Below are 20506 nucleotides of genomic sequence, written 5' to 3'. Positions count from 1 at the left end.
GTGTATATCTCTCTCTCTCTCCCTCTCTATATACAGTGTATATCACTCTCTCTCCCTCTCTATATGCAGTGTATATCTATCTCTCTCTCCCTCTCTATATACAGTGTATATCTCTCTCTCTCCCTCTCTATATACAGTGTATATCTATCTCTCTCTCCCTCTTTATATACAGTGTATATCTCTCTCTCTCCCTCTCTATATACAGTGTATATCTCTCTCTCTCCCTCTTTATATACAGTGTATATCTCTCTCTCTCCCTCTCTATATACAGTGTATATCTATCTCTCTCTCCCTCTCTATATACAGTGTATATCTATCTTTCCCTCTCTATATACAGTGTATATCTCTCTCTCTCCCTCTCTATATGCAGTGTATATCTATCTCTCTCTCCCTCTCTATATACAGTGTATATCTCTCTCTCTCCCTCTCTATATACAGTGTATATCTATCTCTCTCTCCCTCTCTATATACAGTGTATATCTCTCTCTCTCTCCCTCTCTATATACAGTGTATATCTCTCTTTCCCTCTCTATATACAGTGTATATCTATCTCTCTCTCCCTCTCTATATACAGTGTATATCTCTCTCTCTCCCTCTCTATATACAGTGTATATCTATCTTTCCCTCTCTATATACAGTGTATATCTCTCTCTCTCTCCCTCTCTATATACAGTGTATATCTCTCTCTCTCTCCCTCTCTATATACAGTGTATATCTATCTTTCCCTCTCTATATACAGTGTATATCTCTCTCTCTCCCTCTCTATATACAGTGTATATCTCTCTCTCTCTCCCTCTCTATATACAGTGTATATCTCTCTCTCTCCCTCTCTATATACAGTGTATATCTATCTCTCTCTCCCTCTCTATATACAGTGTATATCTCTCTCTCTCTCCCTCTCTATATACAGTGTATATCTCTCTTTCCCTCTCTATATACAGTGTATATCTATCTCTCTCTCCCTCTCTATATACAGTGTATATCTCTCTCTCTCCCTCTCTATATACAGTGTATATCTATCTTTCCCTCTCTATATACAGTGTATATCTATCTCTCTCTCCCTCTCTATATACAGTGTATATCTCTCTCTCTCTCCCTCTCTATATACAGTGTATATCTATCTCTCTCTCCCTCTCTATATACAGTGTATATCTCTCTCTCTCTCCCTCTCTATATACAGTGTATATCTATCTCTCTCCCTCTCTATATACAGTGTATATCTCTCTCTCTCCCTCTCTATATGCAGTGTATATCTATCTCTCTCTCCCTCTCTATATACAGTGTATATCTCTCTCTCTCCCTCTCTATATACAGTGTATATCTATCTCTCTCTCCCTCTCTATATACAGTGTATATCTCTCTCTCTCTCCCTCTCTATATACAGTGTATATCTCTCTCTCTCCCTCTCTATATACAGTGTATATCTATCTCTCTCTCCCTCTCTATATACAGTGTATATCTCTCTCTCTCCCTCTCTATATACAGTGTATATCTCTCTCTCTCTCCCTCTCTATATACAGTGTATATCTCTCTCTCTCTCCCTCTCTATATACAGTGTATATCTATCTCTCTTTCCCTCTCTATATACAGTGTATATCTATCTTTCCCTCTCTATATACAGTGTATATCTATCTCTCTCTCCCTCTCTATATACAGTGTATATCTCTCTCTCTCTCCCTCTCTATATACAGTGTATATCTATCTTTCCCTCTCTATATACAGTGTATATCTCTCTCTCTCTCCCTCTCTATATACAGTGTATATCTCTCTCTCTCCCTCTCTATATACAGTGTATATCTCTCTCTCTCTCCCTCTCTATATACAGTGTATATCTCTCTCTCTCCCTCTCTATATACAGTGTATATCTATCTTTCCCTCTCTATATACAGTGTATATCTATCTTTCCCTCTCTATATACAGTGTATATCTCTCTCTCTCCCTCTCTATATACAGTGTATATCTCTCTCTCTCTCCCTCTCTATATACAGTGTATATCTATCTTTCCCTCTCTATATACAGTGTATATCTATCTTTCCCTCTCTATATAGAGTGTATATCTCTCTCTCTCTCCCTCTCTATATACAGTGTATATCTCTCTCTCTCCCTCTCTATATACAGTGTATATCTATCTTTCCCTCTCTATATACAGTGTATATCTCTCTCTCTCTCCCTCTCTATATACAGTGTATATCTATCTCTCTCTCCCTCTCTATATACAGTGTATATCTCTCTCTCTCTCCCTCTCTATATACAGTGTATATCTCTCTCTCTCCCTCTCTATATACAGTGTATATCTCTCTCTCTCCCTCTCTATATACAGTGTATATCTATCTCTCTCTCCCTCTCTATATACAGTGTATATCTCTCTCTCTCCCTCTCTATATACAGTGTATATCTATCTTTCCCTCTCTATATACAGTGTATATCTATCTTTCCCTCTCTATATACAGTGTATATCTATCTCTCTCTCCCTCTCTATATACATTGTATATCTATCTCTCTCTCCCTCTCTATATACAGTGTATATCTCTCTCTCTCTCCCTCTCTATATACAGTGTATATCTATCTCTCTCCCTCTCTATATACAGTGTATATCTCTCTCTCTCCCTCTCTATATACAGTGTATATATCTCTCTCTCCCTCTCTATATACAGTGTATATCTATCTCTCTCTCCCTCTCTATATACAGTGTATATATATCTCTCTCCCTCTCTATATACAGTGTATATCTCTCTCTCCCTCTCTATATACAGTGTATATCTATCTCTCTCTCCCTCTCTATATACAGTGTATATCTCTCTCTCTCCCTCTCTATATACAGTGTATATCTATCTTTCCCTCTCTATATACAGTGTATATCTATCTCTCTCTCCCTCTCTATATACAGTGTATATCTATCTTTCCCTCTCTATATACAGTGTATATCTATCTCTCTCTCCCTCTCTATATACAGTGTATATCTATCTCTCTCCCTCTCTATATACAGTGTATATCTCTCTCTCTCTCCCTCTCTATATACAGTGTATATCTCTCTCTCTCCCTCTCTATATACAGTGTATATCTATCTTTCCCTCTCTATATACAGTGTATATCTATCTCTCTCTCCCTCTCTATATACAGTGTATATCTATCTCTCTCTCCCTCTCTATATACAGTGTATATCTCTCTCTCTCTCCCTCTCTATATACAGTGTATATCTATCTCTCTCTCCCTCTCTATATACAGTGTATATCTCTCTCTCTCTCCCTCTCTATATACAGTGTATATCTCTCTCTCTCCCTCTCTATATACAGTGTATATCTCTCTCTCTCCCTCTCTATATACAGTGTATATCTATCTTTCCCTCTCTATATACAGTGTATATCTCTCTCTCTCTCCCTCTCTATATACAGTGTATATCTCTCTCTTTCCCTCTCTATATACAGTGTATATCTATCTTTCCCTCTCTATATACAGTGTATATCTCTCTCTCTCCCTCTCTATATACAGTGTATATCTCTCTCTCTCTCTCTCACTCTCTATATACAGTGTATATCTATCTTTCCCTCTCTATATACAGTGTATATCTATCTCTCTCTCCCTCTCTATATACAGTGTATATCTATCTTTCCCTCTCTATATACAGTGTATATCTCTCTCTCTCTCCCTCTCTATATACAGTGTATATCTATCTCTCTCTCCCTCTCTATATACAGTGTATATCACTCTCTCTCCCTCTCTATATACAGTGTATATCTCTCTCTCTCCCTCTCTATATACAGTGTATATCTATCTCTCTCTCCCTCTCTATATACAGTGTATATCTCTCTCTCTCTCCCTCTCTATATACAGTGTATATCTATCTCTCTCTCCCTCTCTATATACAGTGTATATCTCTCTCTCTCCCTCTCTATATACAGTGTGTATATCTCTCTCTCTCCCTCTCTATATACAGTGTATATCTCTCTCTCTCTCCCTCTCTATATACAGTGTATATCTATCTCTCTCTCCCTCTCTATATACAGTGTATATCTCTCTCTCTCTCCCTCTCTATATACAGTGTATATCTATCTCTCTCTCCCTCTCTATATACCGTGTATATCTCTCTCTCTCTCTCTCTATATACAGTGTATATCTATCTCTCTCTCCCTCTCTATATACAGTGTATATCTCTCTCTCTCCCTCTCTATATACAGTGTATATCTCTCTCTCTCCCTCTCTATATACAGTGTATATCTATCTCTCTCTCCCTCTCTATATACAGTGTATATCTCTCTCTCTCTCCCTCTCTATATACAGTGTATATCTATCTCTCTCTCCCTCTCTATATACAGTGTATATCTCTCTCTCTCTCCCTCTCTATATACAGTGTATATCTCTCTCTCTCTCCCTCTCTATATACAGTGTATATCTATCTCTCTCTCCCTCTCTATATACAGTGTATATCTCTCTCTCTCTCCCTCTCTATATACAGTGTATATCTATCTCTCTCTCCCTCTCTATATACAGTGTATATCTCTCTCTCTCTCCTTCTCTATATACAGTGTATATCTCTCTCTCTCTCCCTCTCTATATACAGTGTATATCTCTCTCTCTCTCCCTCTCTATATACAGTGTATATCTATCTCTCTCTCCCTCTCTATATACAGTGTATATCTCTCTCTCTCTCCCTCTCTATATACAGTGTATATCTCTCTCTCTCCCTCTCTATATACAGTGTATATCTATCTTTCCCTCTCTATATACAGTGTATATCTATCTCTCTCTCCCTCTCTATATACAGTGTATATCTATCTCTCTTTCCCTCTCTATATACAGTGTATATCTCTCTCTCTCTCCCTCTCTATATACAGTGTATATCTCTCTCTCTCCCTCTCTATATACAGTGTATATCTCTCTCTCTCTCCCTCTCTATATACAGTGTATATCTATCTCTCTTCCCTCTCTATATACAGTGTATATCTCTCTCTCTCTCCCTCTCTATATACAGTGTATATCTCTCTCTCTCCCTCTCTATATACAGTGTATATCTCTCTCTCTCTCCCTCTCTATATACAGTGTATATATCTCTCTCTCCCTCTCTATATACAGTGTATATCTATCTTTCCCTCTCTATATACAGTGTATATCTATCTCTCTCTCCCTCTCTATATACAGTGTATATCTATCTCTCTCTCCCTCTCTATATACAGTGTATATCACTCTCTCTCCCTCTCTATATACAGTGTATATCTCTCTCTCTCCCTCTCTATATACAGTGTATATCTCTCTCTCCCTCTCTATATACAGTGTATATCTCTCTCTCCCTCTCTATATACAGTGTATATCTCTCTCTCTCTCCCTCTCTATATACAGTGTATATCTCTCTCTCTCTCCCTCTCTATATACAGTGTATATCTCTCTCTCTCTCCCTCTCTATATACAGTGTATATCTCTCTCTCTCTCCCTCTCTATATACAGTGTATATCTCTCTCTCTCTCCCTCTCTATATACAGTGTATATCTCTCTCTCTCCCTCTCTATATACAGTGTATATCTCTCTCTCTCCCTCTCTATATACAGTGTATATATCTCTCTCTCTCTCTCCCTCTCTATATACAGTGTATATCTATCTCTCTCTCCCTCTCTATATACAGTGTATATCTATCTCTCTCTCCCTCTCTATATACAGTGTATATCTCTCTCTCTCTCCCTCTCTATATACAGTGTATATCTCTCTCTCTCTCCCTCTCTATATACAGTGTATATCTATCTCTCTCTCCCTCTCTATATACAGTGTATATCTCTCTCTCTCCCTCTCTATATACAGTGTATATCTCTCCCTCTCCCTCTCTATATACAGTGTATATCTCTCTCTCTCCCTCTCTATATACAGTGTATATCTCTCTCTCTCTCCCTCTCTATATACAGTGTATATCTCTCTCTCTCCCTCTCTATATACAGTGTATATCTCTCTCTCTCCCTCTCTATATACAGTGTATATCTATCTCTCTCTCCCTCTCTATATACAGTGTATATCTCTCTCTCTCTCCCTCTCTATATACAGTGTATATCTCTCTCTCTCTCCCTCTCTATATACAGTGTATATCTATCTCTCTCTCCCTCTCTATATACAGTGTATATCTCTCTCTCTCCCTCTCTATATACAGTGTATATCTCTCCCTCTCCCTCTCTATATACAGTGTATATCTCTCTCTCTCCCTCTCTATATACAGTGTATATCTCTCTCTCTCTCCCTCTCTATATACAGTGTATATCTCTCTCTCTCCCTCTCTATATACAGTGTATATCTCTCTCTCTCCCTCTCTATATACAGTGTATATCTCTCTCTCTCCCTCTCTATATACAGTGTATATCTCTCTCTCTCTGTCTTGCTAGTATGACTGGTATGAGAACATGCAAATCAGTGCCTGAAGCGACGATTGACTAGGGCTTATTTCAGTAAGCAACACAACCACAAAACAAACAGTTACATTCACAAGTTAACATAACACTCCAACAGTTTGTTTTACCAGGGCCAGGGGGAGAATGAGGACGCAAAGGTGATTTCTAGATGTTTATGTCTGAATCTGAGGCCTATCATTGATCAGGTCCCCATGTTGGTTTGGAGAAACAGAGAGAGCATTTCTTCCCTGACCACAACCCACACACAACTCTAAGTTACAACCAATGACGTCTACCACCATGTGTCTATGGTTACAACTGTTTACATGGAGTGTCAATATTTCAAAAGATTCTACACCATGCAGGCCATGCTGCATATTACACACGTCTAGTATGGATATGGATACTTGTTTAATAACTGATATTTTAACATCATTTCAACCTTGGGTTTCATGTTCTTCCTGGTTGTAGTTTGTTGTTGCCAGATGACACGATTTCAATTGAATCCCTTAGCAAAGTTCAAATAACGTCTCTCCTACCATCTCACTTAACCAGTTCTGTCAGTGTGATTCTACATTATTATGAAAACGGCACATGAAAGAGTAACATGAATAAAGTAGGCCCCCGTAACTCCTGGGACCGCCTATATCTTATTACAGAGGAACAGTGGGAGACTTTCAACAGTGTAAACAATCAGGAACAATTAGGCTCTCCATGGCCTCTTTTCCTTAGACGCCTCTGGCTACGTCCCAAATGGAACCCTATTACCTATATAATGTCCTACTTTGACCAGAGCTCTGGTCAAAAGTAGTACACTATCTCTGGTCAAAAGTAGTACACTATATAGGGAATAGGGTGCCGTTTGGGATGTAGACTGAGTATCTGCGTAAATAGTCAAATGTTCCATCGCTTCGCATACCAATGAAGACAATGTGAAACGATTAAACAAAGCTACATGGCTTTGACTTTTCAATAAGGCAAACACTGAGGCTAAGCTATGATTAATACAGACCGTTTGACTTATTTTTTTAACACTAAAGATAAGCTATTGTAAAGCTATGGTAAAAAGAGGCCCTTTGGATACTCTATGGACATTATGGCTAAGCTATTGTAAAGCTATGGTAAATAGAGGCCGTTAGACTACTCTATGGACATTATGGCTAAGCTATGGTAAAGCTATGGTAAATAGAGGCCGTTAAACTACTCTATGGACATTATGGCTAAGCTATTGTAAAGCTATGGTAAATAGAGGCCGTTAGACTACTCTATGGACATTATGGCTAAGCTATTGTAAAGCTATGGTAAATAGAGGCTGTTAGACTACTCTATGGGCATTATGGCTAAGCTATTGTAAAGCTATGGTAAATAGAGGCCGTTAGACTACTCTATGGGCATTATGGCGAAGCTATTGTAAAGCTATGGTAAATAGAGGCCGTTAGACTACTCTATGGGCATTATGGCGAAGCTATTGTAAAGCTATGGTAAATAGAGGCCGTTAGACTACTCTATGGGCATTATGGCGAAGCTATTGTAAAGCTATGGTAAATAGAGGCTGTTAGACCACTCTATGGGCATTATGGCTAAGCTATGGTAAAGCTATGGTAAATAGAGGCCGTTAAACTACTCTATGGACATTATGGCTAAGCTATGGTAAAGCTATGGTAAATAGAGGCCGTTAAAATACTCTATGGACATTATGGCTAAGCTATTGTAAAGCTATGGTAAATAGAGGCCGTTAGACTACTCTATGGGCATTATGGCTAAGCTATTGTAAAGCTATGGTAAATAGAGGCCGTTAGACTACTCTATGGGCATTATGGCTAAGCTATTGTAAAGCTATGGTAAATAGAGGCCGTTAGACTACTCTATGGGCATTATGGCTAAGCTATGGTAAAACTATGGTAAATAGAGGCCGTTAGACTACTCTATGGACATTATGGCTAAGCTATGGTAAAGCTATGGTAAATAGAGGCCGTTAGACTACTCTATGGGCATTATGGCTAAGCTATGGTAAAGCTATGGTAAATAGAGGCCGTTAGACTACTCTATGGGCATTATGGCTAAGCTATTGTAAAGCTATGGTAAATAGAGGCCGTTAGACTACTCTATGGGCATTATGGCTAAGCTATTGTAAAGCTATGGTAAATAGAGGCCGTTAGACTACTCTATGGGCATTATAGCTAAGCTATTGTAAAGCTATGGTAAATAGAGGCCGTTAGACTACTCTATGGGCATTATGGCTAAGCTATTGTAAAGCTATGGTAAATAGAGGCCGTTAGACTACTCTATGGGCATTATAGCTAAGCTATTGTAAAGCTATGGTAAAAAGACGCGTTTGACTACTTCATGGGCATTATGGCTAAGCTATTGTAAAGCTATGGTAAATAGAGGCCCTTTGGATACTCTATGGGCATTCTGGCATGTGTGAGGAGACTGGTGTTACAACTGAGCATGCACACGGGCTTGTCTTGCTGGAGAGACAATGGTCAACTTAATGCGTTAGACAACTAGTGCAATGCATATATGGCCACTATGGTCATAGCAGTGCTCGGTCTCAAATGAACTTTAAACACTAATTAGGGATGTTAAGACGGAAAATGTCTGGTGGGAAATGTTGCCCCTACGAGAGGAGAATGGAGGCCAAATATTTTAACCAGCAGGGTTCAATACACTGACCCGTAATTGAGGAAATGGTTCTATTCCAAATGGTGATTAGCCTGTCATCTTTTCACAGGAAGTCGGAGCACAAGCCACTATGTCTGTCTCAAACCATTACATCGCAAAGATACACAGCTATTTGACCTTTGACCTGGTGACTCAGTTCCCACCATGCTGGATCTGACAGGGTATATTATTCTGTCCGCAACCCAAATAGCACCATATTCCTTCTACAGTGCACTACTTTTGACCAGGGCCCATGGACCTCCATTTGGCCTCCATTTCTCCCATAGGGCTCTTGTCAAAAGTACTGCACTATAAGGAATAGGGCGCCATTTGTACACTCTGTGTTGTTAGATCAAGATAAAATGAATGACCTTTAACCGCTGGATGTAAACCACTGACGGACAAAGGAAACATTGTAAGAGCTCTTATCATTGTAATCAGTGTAAGAGCTAAATTAAGAAACACATTCACATGTTGAATGTTGAAGAACATTTGATTTGTAAATGGCAAGGATGGCAAACATGAATAACGGTTTCTTATTATGAATCGGCACAACAATAAATTGAACTAATGCATTTCAGTGACTGACATTGGAGAAATAGAAACCGTTCTTTTTTCACACACAGCAGGAGAAATAAAAGTAAAGGCATACACCTAAATAACCAAACGAATTACGTTGATTACATTTAGCCAATTAAAACCCAAATAAATCCCACTGCAGTATAAGATCAATCAAAGAGCGGAAAAACAAGGAAAAAAGTCCCTTTGAATCTAATTAAAAAGTATTCTTAATTAACTCTGAAGAGATTGAAATTAAGGAATTTTAAGATCTCTCTCAATTTGTCTCAACATTCTTAATATTCACTGTCACTGTCAACTCATCTTCTTTCATTTCATCATCCTCCCAATGTAGAGTCATTTTTAAAAAGTAATGAATATCTGAGAAAGATGGGAACTTTAATAATTAGTAATTACTTCCAGGTCTGAGGTCACAGCAGAGGATTAGAAGTAAAGTCCTGTAAAAGGCCTGTTACGAGACGCCTAAGTAGAATAAATGACTGAGGTTGTCCAGGATCAGTTTTCAAATTGTAGAGCATGAGCATGTCCTAGTGTCAACCTGGTAAGGTTTACATCAGAGTAGGCAGACAGGCAGGTAGTCAGGTAGGTAGGTAAGCAGGCAGGCAGAGAAGAAGGGGTTGTGTTGGGTTAGGTTGGGCTGGTAATTAGGGTTATTTTGGAGGTCCGTGCAGTGTTGGACTGGGGAGTTGGGATAGGTTAGGCTGTTGGCTGGTTTGGGTTAGGTGGTTGAGGTTAGTTTGGAGGTCCGTGAAGTACTGAGCTGGGTTGGGTGTTGCTGGTGGTTGGGGTTAATGCGCTGGTCCGTACTGCAGGTTGTTAGACACTCACCCAGGGCTGCTCGAAGCTGTATGTGCGCCGTCGGTCATCAGGGTCCTCCTCTCCTCTGGCCTGCTGGAACTCAACCCTCAGACGCCGTATCCGGTCATGGTTACTAGGCGCCAGTCGGTTGCTGCGGAACCAAAGAGGACACAGAGAGTAAGAGGAGAAGGGGAATATAAGCATGGACCAGTAACAGCATTATATCATGTTTTACAATGGTGTCACAAAGAGTCACACGGTGAACTGTACAGACATCATTATTATCCATATGTGTATAGGTGCAAGTGTAATGTCTTGTTTTACAGGTTCAGCCATAGTAGTACGGCACCCCTGGAGCAAATTAGGGTTAAGTGCCTTGCTCAAGGGCACATCAACAGATTTCTCATCTTGTCGGCTAGGGTATTCAAACCAGCGACCTTTCGGTTACTGGCCCAATTAATATAATTTTCAACCATTTTAGAATGAAACGTGTTGTCTGAATTGCGTTCCATACAGAACAAATGAACTAATATCTTGTCAAACCCCCCATCCATTCATACTGTACAGTACATTTGGCATAAAGAAAAAGTCCCTTGTGAACCATTGTGAGTGATCCATGTTCCTTTTAGACTGGGAGAAGAGCCTATATTATTGGTCTTTATGGGGTAGTGTCGTCATTAAACAGTGCTGATGTTAGAGACTTGTATGCATCCCTTTCATTACTGGCTTTCATTACTGGCCTGTCAATAGGAACCAATACTCTCCCCTCAGTTAATCAGCCTGTCAATAGGAACCAATACTCTCCCCTCAGTTAATCAGCTTGTCAATAACAATCAATACTCTCCCTCAGTTAATCAGCCTGTCAATAGGAACCAATACTCTCCCCTCAGTTAATCAGCTTGTCAATAACAATCAATATTCTCCCCTCAGTTAATCAGCCTGTCAATAGGAACCAATACTCTCCCCTCAGTTTATCAGCTTGTCAATAACAATCAATACTCTCCCTCAGTTAATCAGCCTGTCAATAGGAACCAATACTCTCCCCTCAGTTAATCAGCTTGTCAATAACAATCAATATTCTCCCCTCAGTTAATCAGCCTGTCAATAGGAATCAATACTCTCCCCTCAGTTAATCAGCCTGTCAATAGGAACCAATACACTCCCCTCCGGTAATCAGCTTGTCAATAACAATCAATACACCCCCTCAGTTAATCAGCCTGTCAATAGGAATCAATACTCTCCCCTCAGTTAATCAGCCTGTCAATAGGAATCAATGCTCTCCCTCAGTTAATCAGCCTGTCAATAGGAATCAATACTCTCCCCTCAGTTAATCCGCCTGTCAATAGAAATCAATACTCTCCCCTCAGTTAATCCACCTGTCAATAAGAATCAATACTCTCCCTCAGTTAACCAGCCTCTCCTTTTATCTCCACCAACAGGGTCTGACACTAGGGATAATTATGATAAGACAACCAGCTTGATAATAGGGCCCGGTTTATACATTCCATAGAGGAGAGGGGGGGTGAGGTTGGAGACGGGTGGGGGAAGGGGGGGAGAACCAGCGAAAAAGGAACAGATGGAAAGTGAGAGAGGGAGAGAGAGAGGGAACAGAGGGAGAGCAAGGGAAGAGACAGAATAAGAGAAGGAAAAGAAAGGGAGGCAAGGAAGAAAAACTATAGAAGAGCAGCTAGGGGCACTTAAGATGGACGTTGGTTTGACACCGTAGCTGTCAAGCTGTCACGCTGTCGTCACCACTCTGCTCCAAGGTGGCAATTACAGGTGGTACACTAGTAGAAGACCTGATTGCTCATTTAAACCCAGAGGATCCTGAAGTACAATTAGGCCCATAATTGCAGATTACAGCAATCACATCCTTCTGATGATAATGGCTACTAGGACGCAGTGCCAATCAGCCTTCATTAAAACACAGCTAAATAGCACCTCATAAAGGATGAATTGAATTGGATGTATGCACCCTGCTGCAGTACAAGCAAGCCGTCTTGCTTGAAAGCGGAAACGCTTTCAATCTCTCTGTTGTTCCACACAACCATTAAAATCAATTGTATTAGTTATACCCCATTTGATGCTCATGGTTTTATGTATATGGATGCTGGTGTGAGGATACACTATGTTCATCTGTATGGATGATGGGTATTAAAAAGGATCATTGGCCGGTGAGGTTTAATGTCTTTAGGCTGGGGTACAATGCTGCTAACAGGGCCTCCTTTCCCGTTCTCTATCCAGTACAAGATAGGCCTACACTTTGCATTTCTGATTCATTTAAATTACAAAACAGTTTATTATTTTCATATACAATTTGCCAATCAAATTCTACCTCACGCAGACTAGCAAGTTATCCGTGCAATTGCTGGGGAGTACATTTACAATATAATTGACTTGTGAGATTTTACTACTGTTATGACTAGGATTTTGTTTTTTCAAACTACCGGTAGCTACTGCATAATCAACACTGTAACACATTATCGTTACCTAGCTTAGACAAACCAGAGTTAAGAAAAAATATATATTTTCTGTGTATTCTACATAGCCAATGAAAGGGTGTTTGTTTCTTTGTATAGAACCTCCATGTATTGAAGACTGTCTAAACACTTCCATTATGCTGCATATGCTTCTATCTGTTCGTTTTCCTCAGACTGTTTACTGATGGAACAACACAATCAAACCACGGCGGGCAGTCCCTGTGGTGCTACTGTCACACAGTGGGCCTCAGCTGCAGTCAGACACACACGGTTAAAAGCGCGAAACCGGTGAAGAAGGGAAAAACACATCTGCAAACAAAATCAATTTCACCATTTAGCTCCTGTAAAAACCTGTGAGGACACATTATCTGGGTGTTGAGGTGCGTAGCTAGCTGCCATCCATGCCTGTAGCATGCGAGGAAGCATAACATATTCTCAATGGTGGAAATGGTGGGAGGTAGTAGATCTGGGTTAAACTAGTATTTGTTTTATTCCAAATACTTCAGCTGGGCTTGACTGAGATTGCCTGGCGCAATTTAACCAAAGAGATAGTCTCTACAAGTGCAAACCCCACCCCTCTTGCACTCCAGGTAGGCTCAATCAAATGCTCACAGTATTTGATCAAAAACAAATACAATTTGAACCCAAGTCTGAAAGGGAGGTTGATATGCAAACGCAAACACACATTATGCTTTTAGGTTATTCCTCCTATACCCCACATAAAAAAAGGTTCCAGACATTGACTGACCCTGCATATATGTAACGCTTGTCGTGGTTGGAAGAAGAGGAGGACCAATGCGCAGCGTGGTAAGTGTCCATATTGTTTTAATACGAATAAAGAACACTGAACAAAAACAATAAAATGACAAACGAACACTCCTGTACGGTGAAACAAAACACAGAACAGAAAATATAATCACCCACAAAACACAATGAAAAACAGGCTACCTAAATATGGCTCCCAATCAGAGACAACGACTGACACCTGCCTCTGATTGAGAACCATACTAGGCCAAACACATAGAATAGGACAATAGAACAAAACATAGAAAAAACAACATAGAATGCCCACCCCAACTCACGCCCTGACCAAACTAAAATAAAGACATAACAAAGGAACTAAGGTCAGAACGTGACAATATAATATGCTTACTTACTTTCTCTGAGAGCAAGCTGGGACCCCGCATCAGGGCCACAACCTGGGCCATAAACCATCCTACACAACAACATCATCTTCACTTAGTCTGACCCCCCCCCCTCCCTCCCCCACCTCCAGTGTTAATTCAGTGAAAATTGAGAACTATGGCCCTTTATTATCACTGACTTCATGTCGGCTGAGAGGGGTGAGAGAGAGGAAGAGGAAAAGAGGGAGAGGAGCAGGGCAGAGTTGAGACAAGATCAAAAGGCAAATTAAAAAATGGCAGTATGTAACTTTAATACATTTCAAAGCGTTGAGAAATGGAAATTGGAAGCACGGAGTGGAGGCTGCTGTTAGTATGGGAGGGATAGAATGAGTGGTGAATTTGTCAAGGCAGTTCAAAGGGTCTATATGCTATCTAGATTATCTTAAGGGCTTCTCCTGTTCACCCCCCACCCACATCCACCATCCTCATATCCACCATCCATGGTTCAAAGTTTCTTGGAGGACACTATGTGAATCTTTAGTACAAAGATATTAAAATGCAGGGTTAATCCCTGGTACTGGGGGTGGGGGGGGGGCAGTTATCAGTGGCTAGGCTAGCTAATGTCCACAGCAGCAGCCAACAAGTGCGTGGGTGGGTGGGTGGGTGTGTGGGTATATGCGTATATGCACGTGCCCTTTCCTCAGAAAGAAGATGGATTCAGCCATTGGCTGGGACTCAGTCTCTGAATGATTCAGCCCCTCCACAGTCAATTAGTCAGCATGATCGCTGCTGTTCGCTGCCATCCACATCAGGTGTCCTCGCTTTACAAATAACCCTCTGTCTGCATAAATCAACGGCTGCATCCTAAATGGTACTCTATTCCCTACATTGTGCACTACTTTTGACCAGAGACCAATGGGTGCACTAAATAAGGAATAGGGTGTCATTTGGGACGTATCCAATGTCTGTAGTGGCTTTCTATGAAACAAGAGCTCTCACAAAGAATAACCTGCCAGCCATTTGCGTCAGTTGACTGTCCTGGCAATTAGGATGAATGTGCGTCCGGTGGACGGTAGAGCTGTTTGGGGGAATATGAATGAGCTAGGATGGAGGGAACGGTTACTAGAAGGCCTGTGTTTATGCATTGTGGAAAAGGTTGCAGGCTTTGTAACTTGTATGCCTCATGTGGATGTGTGTGTGTGTGTGTGTGTGTGTGTGTGTGTGTGTGTGTGTGTGTGTGTGTGTGTGTGTGTGTGTGTGTGTGTGTGTGTGTGTGTGTGTGTGTGTGTGTGTGTGTGTGTGTGTGTGTGTGTGTGTGTGTGTGCGTGCATACGTGTCTCTCACTCAATACTTGACGTGGTATAGTCACTCCTCACCATCTGTTTCCCAGTTCTTCTAACATTGAATGAATGGAAAATAGACCAACTGGTGAATCACCAATGAAATAGCAGGGGAGATCAATTAAATATCCATATGGCACAGTCTTTACCCTGCCTACGGACTCATTCACTCCAGTACAATGAGACTCACTCAACATCTGTCTGTGTGTTCCTTTAGCTGAAAGGCCAGAGTGAGGCCTGCATCTAGCTCTCTCTCTTTAGCCCTATCTAAAGAAAGAGAGCAGGCAGGTTGACATGCACACACACCAACTCCTCACACACTTTCTCTCTCTCGCACTCTCTTTCTTGCTGTTCAATAAAGCCACTCTGCTGCATACTTTACCGCCCGGCGAAAGCAGTTTCTCAGCAGAAAAAAGTATGTATTTGGGAATATGCACATACTAAAGAGACCCCTGTTATCACACACGAGTAGCAAAACACAGGCAGACATGGATAGATAGAGTCACAACAGAGTAGTTATTACACTGCATGGGATAAAACAGCTTTGTGGGTTCCTTTTTAAGCATATGCACAGAGAGAACGAGAGAGACAGAGAGCGAGAAAGAGAGCGAGAGAGGGGGAGAGAGAGAGGGAGTGAGAGGGAGAGAGAGAGGGAGTGAAAGGGAGAGAGATGCCTGCAGATGCCTTTCTCTATGAGGTGACCCACAGACACAGGTCATGTACTGTAGGCTTGGTATGTTATGGTATGTTGAAGTTAGTCCTATACGGTGCCTAGCCGCGTAACAGTAAGCCTTTGATCTGGAGGGATTTGTCAGTTGCCAGACGGACATAATATAATGGTAGGTTTAGGTTGGATGCAATCTTCCCATAAACCCCTGCCAGTGTGAGGATCAAAGATGGTGGATAAATTAAGATTAGACATTTTCGTGAAGTCTCATGATCTGACGAAAAACAGCTCTAGCTCTGCCACCTTTCAACGCAGATGCGGAAGTGCAAGATCGGCAGATGCGGTGGATTGAGACGCATCCAATGCAAAAACAAATATCTCTAGCTTAAACTGACGGATTTTGCTGGGTATTTTTGTATTATGTTACTTAGCTTGATGCACCGGTGACTGGATTAAGGGTTCCTTTTTGTTTATTGGATTTGGTTAGTTTGCTCCAACATTCCCTCCAACATCAGTTATTTTTAAGTCTTGATTCCAATAGTTTATATTTTTCTCTAAGAGATCGTCAGTTGTATATGTTCTCTGCAAGGTTTTGTATATCTTACCGATCATATGAACATCCTTTTCTGAGTCAAATAAGATTCCCTCAAGGTTGCTCTGATGTCCGAAAGATTTCAAAATCGAAATTTCGTGATATGAAACTTTGAATTTGCATGTATTTGAAATAACTTTACAATGGTCAGTACAAAATTGCTTTTTAATTCTGTCATGGAAATACAAGCATTTACTGTTACCAAGTCATTTATGGTTTCTCTGGCTTTAGTTTTCCAATTAATTCGCAAATTCTGAAAAGCTATCCAAGAATTGTTCCATAGGGTTGTGTTTCATGGAATGATATTGGTTCTTGTAGAATCCGTTTCATTTTCTTCCATATTGTTACAGTGTTCTTAACTAGGAAGTTGTTCATGCTCTTAGCTGTCTCCTTTGAAAATAGACAGGTTAAAAGATTCTGGGGATGAGCATGTGCATCTTCAATAAAGGTTCCTTTTTAGTGCATTTAACTATATGCCTCAAGTAAAAGCATTGGGCAGCGAGTTGATACAACTCCAAGTCTCGAAGGTTAAAACCACCCTCCGACTTGGGAAGACGTAAAACTTTCCTTTCTATTCTATTTTTTTGCTCATATAAAGTCTGTTATGGCCGAGTATACTTTTTTAAAGAATGTCTTCGGTGGGGTAATTGGTATTACCGAAAATAAATATTGACTTTCATTGAACCTGCAAAAAACAGCGAGTGGGGTATCTTGCTTCCTCTTCCATCTCTGGTGTAACACTCCCAAGGGTCATATTGGGTCCTAAATTGGACTGGCGTAGTACTGTAGAAGTCCTGAAAGATGCCTGTTTGATAAGGAACCGCCCGGAGATTCAACACTTTAAAAATATACTAAACTGTTGGTTCTAGGGCTATCTATAATATGACTTTAAATCACAGAGGCTGTTATTCCTTATCTGATCCTCGGTACTATTGAACATCTATCTATAATATCAGACTGATCTGATTTCTGGCACAGACCTCAATATCTATATACAACAGAGACTTGCATTAGCCTTCAGCCATATTGCATCAATCCAAAGCTTAACTCATATTTATTCCACATCCCTGCGGACTTTCATTTATTTTCAAAGCAGCTGTATTGGTTGTGAAGACGGGGCAGGCTTTGGTTAGACGACAGATCTACAGAGACGTAGAAGGAAAGATTAAATCAGTAGCATAACTGCTGGTCATTTCAGAGACATTTTTCCATTTTTCCTTTTTATACTCTTCAAAGGAAATCAATGCATATCAGCTGATCTGTCGGAGTTTGGCGGCAATCAAATTTCATGTGACTGACCCTGTATGACTATCACACATGCTCTCTCTGTACCTCCCGCTATTCAATCTATTCCTCTCTCTCTCTCGCTCCTTCCCTCCAACTCTCTCTCTACCCTCCAACTCTCTCTCTCTTTCCCCTCCAACTTTCTCTCCCCTCCATCTCTCTCTCTATGAAATATCAGCCAGTGTGTTCGCCTCTTGCTTCCCCAGCCCAGCTCAGCAGCTCATCCAGGCCAGTGAGTAACAGCTGCAACCTGCCTGGACAGACAAAGGGTTATTACAGGCGATAATACCCTGGATTTGTGAAACAGTGACTTCATCTATGTACCAATGTCACCGATGTGCCAACACAGTTCGCAGCCCTCTGCACCCTACCCCACTCCTGCTGAGAACTATTCCTATATCAGTCCTAGGCTACGTCCCAAATCACAGCCTATTCCCTATTTAGTGCACTACTTTAAACCCGGGCCGATAAGGTTCTTGTCAAAAGTAGTGCACTGCCTAGGGAATAGGGTTCCATTTGGTCCTACTAAGGGCGATGGCAGGGTGGGGGGTGTGTGTTGGGTGTGGGGCTGTCTGCTATGGGTGAGGGCTGGTTGGTGGTAGGGGGCTTATCACCCCTTTGGGCTACACAGTAGCCTGTATAGCCCATGTGGAGAGGGACCTAACAGGCCGCCCACAAAAGTGCCTGCATGGACCAGCAGCGTGACTAGGGAGCGTGGCGGTCTGATTAGCGAGGGTAAGAGGGTATGATAGGGAGTGGGGTCATTTGGAAGGGGGTGAGGGTGGGGGGTGAGGCTCAGCGCCCCCTGTGTGCATGTGCCTGGGCTCGGGTCCTATTGTGAGGCCAGAAGAAACACCTCGCCATGGGGGACCCGGTGGAGAGCTGGAGGGCCCTCATCAATAATAAAGAGCAGATAGGGATAAAGGAAAGAAACGGGGGATCAGGGAGAGCACAGTCACCCCAAGACCCTCGCAGAGACGCAGGCCTATGCACCTGCACAGTGCACCCACACACAATCAAAAGGCACATATGGACCAGTACCCTTCTGTTTCTCCCCCCTGCCCACTTTCATCAGGACTAGGGCTGTCCCCATGACACACATCGTAAAAAAATAACCCTTTCTTTATTTTAGTCAATCCCTTTCTCTCTCTCTAATACACACTCTCTCTTTCTCTCTGAAGGGGGACTGTCAGCCTGTGAAAGCGTACGAGGGAAACAGAGTTACAGCTGTCTTGTTGGGATGAGAACATTTCCTACGCCCTCTGTGCAATGTCCACCTGTCACACTGGCATGTTGTAAATCCCTGTGTTACTTGTAAAGGGAATAAGACAGAACAGAACAGAAACAGCTTTTGTCTCCAAGTGTGTGTCCTTTGTGGCAGCTGCCCCTACCAAAGTGACTGAACAATAAAAATATCCCTGCAGAAAGAGAACAGGCGTCACCTCTTATAGCAAGAGGATATGCAACGCTTAAGTGATAATGCCCTCGAAGCCGGTGTTTGGTGGATATTGGCACGGGTGTTGCTAGGCCCGAGACGAAGTCGATGGCCGGCAAACCGTGCCAATAATTATATCTTCCAAACACCGGCTTCGAGGGCATTATCACTTTTATACAATGGGTTGCCAACATATTCAAATTATGATTGATATATTTTCATTAAAAAGGTTATTTTGATGAATTTATTTATACTATTTCATCCTTCCACAAGATATAGTCCCGACACAAATCTAGGGTTGCTACCCAAGATGGTTGGTCGTTCGTTCTATCGGTAGACGCGACCCAGTCATTCAGTCTTTTTGTTCTGTATCTATAGAGGCGACCCAGTCGTTCGTTCTATATGTTCCATTGCTATACTGGCTGGCAATGTTCTTATCCATTGCTTGCTAGCTAGCCAACTACGGGTAACTTACAGACAAGTCAAAAAGTGCATCCAGAACTGCATTTGCATTTGTTTAAGCTGTTTTCTAGTGACATTTATTTGGATACAACCATAACAATGAGGTAATGAGGCGTGATTTCGCCTGGCATAGAAAATGTGCTTACTCATCAGGGCACTGTTGTTCAGAGGAGCTAGCCAATAACACAGCTAACACAATCACTTCAAATAGAAGCTGGAAAGACCGCAAACTAGCTGCAATAATTTTAAAGACCTCTTCATCACGGTTGACAACTCCACAATGTCGGATGGGTGCAAAGAACCTTGGCGTGACTCTGGACAACACCCTGTCGTTCTCTGCAAACATCAAAGCAATGACCCGCTCCTGCAGGTTCATGCTCTACAACATCCGTAGAGTACGACCCTACCTCACACAGGAAACGCCACAGGTCCTAATCCAGGCACTTTTCCTCTCCCATCTGGACTACTACAACTCGCTGTTGGCTGGGTTCCCCGCTTGTGCCATCAAACCCCAGCAACTTATCCAGAACGCAGCAGCCAGCCTGGTTTTCAACCTTCCCAAGTTCTCTAATGTCACCGCGCTCCTCCGCACACTCCACTGGCATCCATCCACTACAAGAGCATGGTGCTTACCTACGGAATAGGAAGAGGAACTGCCCCTTCCTACCTTCAGGCTATGCTCAAACCCTACACTCCAACCCGAGCCCTCCATTCTGCCA

At 41.6% G+C, this 20506-nt stretch overlaps 1 protein-coding gene across 4 annotated transcripts in view; it reads right to left on the bottom strand.

The window, feature by feature from the left end:
- The window catches only part of LOC139583730 (partitioning defective 3 homolog), a 599078-nt gene that overhangs the window by 26158 nt on the left and 552414 nt on the right, over positions 1 to 20506 (bottom strand). For all 4 annotated transcript variants that reach the window (XM_071415128.1, XM_071415130.1, XM_071415129.1 and 1 more), the window contains one exon: positions 10434 to 10554. In XM_071415128.1, the coding sequence (XP_071271229.1) occupies positions 10434 to 10554 (121 nt within the window). The remainder of the gene's footprint in view (positions 1 to 10433; positions 10555 to 20506) is intronic.

The sequence above is a fragment of the Salvelinus alpinus genome, chromosome 8 (genome assembly GCF_045679555.1).
Source record: "Salvelinus alpinus chromosome 8, SLU_Salpinus.1, whole genome shotgun sequence".
Lineage (NCBI taxonomy): Eukaryota > Metazoa > Chordata > Actinopteri > Salmoniformes > Salmonidae > Salvelinus > Salvelinus alpinus.
The sequence above is the reverse complement of the archived record's forward strand: the minus strand, read 5'-3'. Positions and strand labels throughout refer to the sequence as shown.